The 7,459-nt window shown below is 43.3% G+C and overlaps 1 protein-coding gene and 1 pseudogene across 1 annotated transcript in view; one reads left to right on the top strand and one right to left on the bottom strand.

The window, feature by feature from the left end:
* Sec63 (SEC63 homolog (S. cerevisiae)) overlaps positions 1–183 on the bottom strand; it is a 74,391-nt gene extending 74,208 nt beyond the window's left edge. Inside the window, exon 1 of the mRNA XM_013022372.1 lies at positions 7–183. Coding sequence (XP_012877826.1) covers positions 7–93 — 87 coding nt within the window. The 5' untranslated portion in view covers positions 94–183. The remainder of the gene's footprint in view (positions 1–6) is intronic.
* Positions 184–332: 149 nt separating this feature from the next.
* LOC105990057 overlaps positions 333–7,459 on the top strand; it is a 35,203-nt pseudogene continuing 28,076 nt past the window's right edge.

The raw sequence follows: 7,459 nt of genomic DNA, 5'->3' as shown, positions 1-7,459 counted from the left end.
AGTAGCTGGAATCACGATGAGCCCCACGAAGGAGGTGAGGAAGTAGAAGAAGGTGTTCCCGCTGTCATCGTACTGGAACTGCTGCCCCGCCATGGCTCCCCCTCCTCCTCCTTCTCCTCGCTCCCCTCGCCGCCGCCGCCGCCGCCACGACCCCGCTCCACGCTCCGGCTCCCAGCGCCCCGGCCCCGTGTGGCGTAGCTCGGACGCCGCCGCTCCTCTCCTCCCCGCCCCCACGCTACTCTCACAGACACGCCGCCGTTGCCGTCGCCAGCTCTCGCGAGAGGAGGTAGTGCCCGCCCCCTCTCGGTTCCTCCCGCCCCCGTCGGTACCACATGCTCTCTGAGGAAGACGTGGCGCGTGCTGCGAACGAACCCGGCGAGGTCCCGCCTCCGAGCTCCGCCCCGTGCTACAGCCCCGCCCCCGACCCCAATTGGGCTCTTCCGCAGACCACGCCCCTACACCGGAGTCCCTCCCCCTTCCGCCCCTACTTCCTTCTCCCACCACCCTTTCTGGCGCTGGGTGGGATGATCGGTGAGCCTAGCTGTGGGAAGGCTTTCCGACCTGTGGGTGGTCACGAGCCGTTCGCTAGGTACAACGGGTGTCCAAGCTCTTCGGAATGGAACGAGGGTTCTCTCCAATCTCTTCACTTCTTAGTTGTCCCACGTTCGGAGCCGCTTCTCCCGCATTTTGGAAACAAGTGTCATTTATATTGGGGGGGGGGGCCGAGAAGATAGTTTTGTTTGCAAAAGTAATGTTTGGTATTTAAAAGCTGCAATCCGAGTGGCCAGGCCCTGAGTTCAAGCCCCGTGACTAACAAAAAAGACAAGAGGAGAAAAAAAGGAAGCCGGCCACCCATGGCTCAGGAGGCTGAGATCTGAGGATCACGGTTCAAAGCCACCCCGGGCAGAAAAGTTCTCAGGGCAGGAAAGTTCGTAAGACTGTTAATTCCAATAAACTAACCAAAAAAGCCAGAAGCTCAAGTGGTAGCCTCCAGCAAAAGGAGCTCAGGGACAACGCCCAGGGCCCCAGGACCAGAGCCCCAGGACCAACAAACTACCACCACAACAAAACAACAACAAAAACCCACAGGGAAAATACAACAACACTGCAACCCAATCTGCGTGCACCCATTTTGCAGATGAAGATTCCCCAAACCTAAGTGGTTCTGTGCCAATTTACCGATGGCATAAACTACCCAACAATAAGCTAAGACCTTAATTGCTTTGTATTGCTTAATTGTCCCTAAAAAATAAACAAAAAACATAAAGTAACGCTATGCCCTCTTCGTAGGTGAGGAAATTGCGCCTCAGAAAGATTACCCAAAGTCGTGCACACTGGAGAGGCCCTAGGGACTCAAACCCAAATCTCTCTGATGCCACAAAGCCGGTGCCCTTGACTATTATATCACATTTCCCAGAATGCGGTTGGCATCCCCTTGCAGGCTCTGGGCTGGATTCTTCCCTTTGGAGGAGCAGTGGCTGGGGGAACCTTCTCTCCCCTCTCCCCAGACTGGTACCCACTGAGCTGCAGCTGGGCACAGTCCTGTGCCAGCCTCTGCTGGATGTGTCCCAGTATCACCCCTCTGTGGTCAGGGGTGTTTCAAAAGAAACATCAAGTATTATGTGAATATTTCAACTGTATTTCACTATATTTTAAAGATTCACATTAAGATTTTATATTCTGTTCCCTAAATGGCTTTCAAGATAACTCCTTATTGGAGAAGAAATCCTCTTTTACTTCATGTCTTCAAAATAAGTCTTTGTTGAGCTGGGAATGTGGCTTAGTGGTATAGTGCTTGCCTAGCATGCATGAAAAAGCCAGAAGTGGAACGGTGGCTCAAGTAGTAGAGTGCTAGCCTTGAACAAAAGAAGCTCAGGGACAGTGCCCTGGCCCTGAGTTCAAGGCCAGGGCACTGTCCCTGAGTTCAAGCCCTAGGACTGGCCAAAAAGAAAAAAAAAGGAAAAAAGAAAGAAAAAATAAACATTAATCATAATTTGTTATGCTTTCCTTCATGATAGATTATGGTCACATGTGTTCTCTCTTCCCTTTTCAAATCTCCTATCTACCCACTTTGAAAGGAAATTTCTGAAAATCATTTCCTCTGCATTTTCCCCTTCACTTTTACCTGCATAAAGTTTCCAAGGACTGTTTATTATAAGGAAACAAGTAACACAGAAGTAGGAAGAGCCAAGCTCCAGTGGCTCACACCGTGAATCCTAGCTACTCAAGAGGCTGAGATTTGAGAATCACAATTCAAAACCAGCCTGGTCAGGAAGTCCATAAGACTTTTAGCTACTAAAAAGCCAGAAATGGAACTATGGTTCAAATGGTACAGCATTATCCTTGAGCACAAAAGCTCAGGGACAATGCCCAGGCCCTGAGTTCAAGCCCCAGGATTGACACCAAAAAAAAATTTTTTTAAGTATAAAGGAAGATTGGTATAAGTGGACACAGTATTGTGATCATCTAATGTTGGCATGCCTAGAATGAACAATTTGCCTTGGTCCAAACACAAAGTTGGCTCGACTGAAGTGGAGAGGACTCTTGTAAGTTCCTTTTACTTATGTTGAATCTGTTAAGTCTTCCAGGTTTTTAACAATGTTTAACTGGTTTTTTCTATTTTTTTCTGTTTTTTCCAATTATGTTTTACTCAGCATTTTTGTGAAGATAATACACTAGTTTCCTAATATTAGGGCAATTAAGTAATTGATCTTAAATATTCTTTCTTCAAGAATTATCTTTTCGTGCAGATTTGGATTTTTGTTTTTGTTTTTGTTTTTTTTGGGGGGGTCCGGTCGTAGGGCTTGAACTCTGGGCCTGGGCGCTGTCCCTCAGCTCTTCAGCTCAAGGATAGCGCTCTACCACTTGAGCCACAGCGCCACTTCCGGCTTTTTTTTCTTTTTGATTATATGGTGCTGAGGAATTGAACCCAGGGCCTCAGGCATGCAAGGCAAGCACTCTACCACTGAGCCACCTTCCCACCCCAATCTTCGTGCAGATTTGGGATCATGCATAAGAAAGACTTGAACCAATTTAACCGTGAAATAACAATATGAACAAGCTACATTAATTTGTCAATCATAAGACAAATCCAAAATATTAATATTTTAACCAAGGACTATGAAAATTTGAAAACATATCATATTTTTAAAGTATAAATACAAAGCTGGGCACTGGTGGCTCATACCTTTAATCCTAGCCACTCAGGAGGCTGAGATCTGAGAATCCCAATTCACAGTCTGTGAGCAAAAATGCAGAAGTGGAGCTATGGCTCAAGTGGTAGAGCACTAGCCTTGAGCTTAAAAGTTTAAGGACATTGCCCAGGCCCTGAGTTCAAGCCCCAGGACCACCACCAAAACAAAAAGTATAAATACATTTTATCTTAGAACTTAACACAGACACAGAATATTCTCCAAATACTCTCCAAATACATAACAAATTGGAATCATAATTCCAATTAATTTCACTCAATTTCTGATTCATAGTGGTATTTTAACACCTATTTTAAGAGATCATTTTAGTGAAATAAGTAATGATAGCAAATAAACACAGAAGATGCAAAGCTACAAGCACATCTGTGTCCAATAGCACTAAAATCTATTTTAGTATTGTCTCTAAATGTGTCTGTAAGGGAATATGTTGTATATGCACTAGGGATTTATTTTTTTTAAGTCACAAGCACCTTTTAATCACAATGATAGCCATCATTGTCTTAATCTACATTGCTTATGAACTCTATGATGTAAGGGAATAAATTAACCATCCTTATATAATTGCTAGGCAGATTACTTCCTCTCAGGCATAGAAAGCCGATTTTTAGGTTCCTTTCAATATTTGCTTTTTCTTTAGAGTAAATCTTTAGTGTAAGTCATTCTAGTATTAATGGGACAGACAAATTTATAAATGCAAAAAACATTTGTGCAGTTTCAATCAGCAGCATTCAGCTTTCTGTTTAATGGAATTAGCTGCAGAGACTGGAAGGAATCACATTATTAAGTAGGTATATGCAATTATTTCTACTCTCTCTTCCTATTTCCTCACACCTCAATGCAATACCCACCCCATTTCAATGGGTCTGCAAATGATTCCAAGCCCCCTAGTGGATGCCTGAAAGCACAGGTAGTACCACCCCATGTATACTGTTTTTTCCCTTACAAACACATGCACAAATGTAATGCCTTTTCTAAGTGCTTACACTTTGTTGCCACAGCACAGTGAATACAAATTTCTTTTCCTTTATTCACGATTCCATGGATGGAAGATTCTTGGTTTTTTGTTTTGTTTTGGTGCCATAAACATAACTAGGGCCTCTGTGCTGTCCCTGAGCTGCTTTTGCTCAAGGATAGTGTTCTACTACTTGAGCCACAGCTCTACCTTCAGCATTTTAGTAGTTTATTTTTATTTTTGCCAGTCCTGGGGCTTGAACTCTGAGCCTAGGCACTGTCCCTGAGCTGCTTTTGCTCAAGGGTAGCACTGTACCATTTGAGCCACAGTGCCACTTCCAGCTTTTTCTATGTATGTGGTACTGAGGAATCAAATCCAGGGCTTCATGCATGTGAGGCAAGCACAATTCCACTAAGCCGCATTACCAGCTCTTAGTAGTTTATTAGAGATAAGAATCTTTGTGATTTTCTGCCTGGGATGTCTTCAAACCATGATTCTTAGGTCTCAGCCTCCTAAGTAGCTAAGACTATAGCTATAAGCCATAGGTACCAGTTTAGAAGATTCTATCTTATCAATCTCTTTCTATATTAAGTTGAGAATTTTCACCTTTTCATTTAAAAGAAGCACTTTATAAATTGGGCATCGGGTACATGTCTGTAATTTCAGCACTTTGGAGACTGAGACAGGAAGATCTCCAGTTTGAGACAAGCCTGAACTACATAGCAAGGATTTATCTAAAAAATAAACTAGCTGGCACCAGTGGCTAATGCTTGTAATCTTAGCTACTGAGGAGCTACTGAAGGCAGCCCTGGAAGATAGAGATACTTATCGCCAATTAAACAACAAAAAGACACATACAGAAGTGTGGCTCAAGTGGTAGAGTGCCAACCCTGAGCAGAAAAACCAAGCAAGAAAGTGAGGCCCTGAAAAAAAATAAATAAATAAAAAGTAAGGCCCTGAATTCAAGCCCCAGTACTGACACTAAATAAAATTATAAGCTGGGTGCCGGTGGTTCATGTCTGTAATCCTACCCACTCAGGAGGCTGAGATCTGAGGATCATGATTCAAAGCCAGTCTAGGCAGGAAAGTCCATTATCTCCAATTAACCACCCGAAAATTGAAAGTGTAGCTGTGGTTCAAAGTGGTAGAACTCTAGCCTTAAACAAAAAAGCTTAGGAACAGTGCCCAGGCCCTGAGTTTAAGCCCATGACTAACCAAAAATTAATAAAGAATGAATTAATATAATTTAATTATGTATATGGCAAATTGAGCACATTCCAACAAGAGGGATTTTCCCTCTTAACAAAGAAATCCAAATCTTGTGCATATATTTTTTGTATTTGATATGTAGAAATTTCCATAAAGGCCGGGCACTGGTGGCTCATACCTATAATCCTAGCTACTCAGGAGGCTAAGATCTGAGGATCATGGTCCAAAGCCAGCTTGGGCAGGAAAGTCTGTGAGACTGTTATCTCCAATTAACTGCTAGAAAACCAGAAGTGGCACTGTGGCTCGAGTGGTAGAGCACTAACCTTGAGCTGAAGAGCTGAGGAACAGAGCCCAGGCCCAGAGTTCAAGCCCCATGACCCACCAAAAAAAAAAATCCATAGAATTATTGTAATTGGTAAGTAGAATTTTCCATAGAGGGCTGGGAGTGTGGCTTAGTGGTAAAGTGCTTGCCTAGCATACATGAAGCCCTGAGTTCAATTCCTCAGTATCACATAAACAGAGAAAGCCAGAAGTGGCACTGTGGCTCAAATGGTAGAAGAAGCTCAGCAACAGTGCCCAGGCCTTGAGTTCAATCCCCAGGACCAGCAAAAAAATTCCATAGAATAATTTCTGACTCCATACATTTCGAATAATGTTTCTCTTACAGTATCCCCATACTTTATGAGATGTATTCATATTGTAAATCAAAGTATATCACTCTTTCCTATTATAAGGCTCTGCCCCTTGGTTAGAGGAAACATTCCTGGAAGTGGAAACAACTACACATAAAACTAAGTGCATCTAACACCTCTAAGGAGTGAGTAGCTATAGCCACTGCAGCATTCCTCACTTTTACAGCTAACATCACATTAGCAAGGACTTCAGTACCTACCCCAGACCTATTTATTATCCAGCCAAGAAGTTTCAGCATCAGCAGTAATTTCCAGTCTACCAAAAGCCAATTGGTATGGCCTAACAGGTAAGGTGAGAGAACTTAGACCTACAGTTAGATTCATTTCAGCCTAGCCCTCAATTTCTGATTCACTGGACAATTTGGCAAGAGACCATATGTGTTAAAGATGTGAATAAAGTTGCCCTTCAGGTGAAGTTACTGCCTTACTTTGATAAGTAGACAATGGCCACACCTATAAAACAGCTCTGACCCACAACCCTTCCAGCAACCTGTGCAGGAAGCCAAACCTCTCTCACAACTTGCTACAGAGAAGGAGAACCTCCAGCCCACTGTCCTTACAAAACATGTAATACCTGAAGGCACAGATACCTATGCTTCTTATGTGCCTCCCGTTTACAGCCTGTGACCATCTGTCTGTATTGATAATTCTGTATAGCCCTCAAATAATGCTATATCCAAATGGCCCCTGGCAACAAAACACTCCACCACTCCTGGAACATTAAGACTTGGTCAAGGACTATCAGCTCTCCCTCCACCCCCTTTTCTAAATCAAGATCAACCAGTCACATGTGCTCCCTAAACCAATTACAGAGCATGTCCCACTTTAGGTTAGCCTGCCTCCAGCTTCTCCATGCCAACAACCTACATTTAAAGCATACCTAAAGCCCTCTCTATTTTCTCTACTGTCTGGCTTCACATCTCTGTGAAATACAAGTGAATCCCTTGGTACAGAAAGCTCCAAATCAATAGCATATGGTTGTTCCTATTTGGGTGGTCATCATTTATGTCTTGGATAAGAAGATGCTATACAGCTCAGGCTAAGCTTTAACTCACAATGCCTCAACCTCCCAACTGTTGGCTAGGATTGAAGTATAAACCACTACACCTGGCTCTATGAATTGCTCTTAACAATTACTAAGTACTGTATAGTATAGAGTATATACACAATCTATTAGATGGTATGACAGTGTCTACATTTCTTCTCATCAAAACCTGAGGCATTTAGGGGAACAAAACATCTAACTAACCTGAGACTGCTCCATAGAATTTAAAAAAATTCAGAATCTAAGAAATGTTCTTGGGCTGGGAAGGTGGCTCAGTGGTAGAGCGCTTGCCTTGCATGCCTGAGGCCCTGGGTTCGATTCCTCAGCACCACATAAGCAAAAAGAAAAA

Source organism: Dipodomys ordii, unplaced genomic scaffold (assembly GCF_000151885.1).
Source record: "Dipodomys ordii isolate 6190 unplaced genomic scaffold, Dord_2.0 Scaffold62, whole genome shotgun sequence".
Lineage (NCBI taxonomy): Eukaryota > Metazoa > Chordata > Mammalia > Rodentia > Heteromyidae > Dipodomys > Dipodomys ordii.
This window is presented reverse-complemented; position numbering and strand designations above follow the sequence as displayed.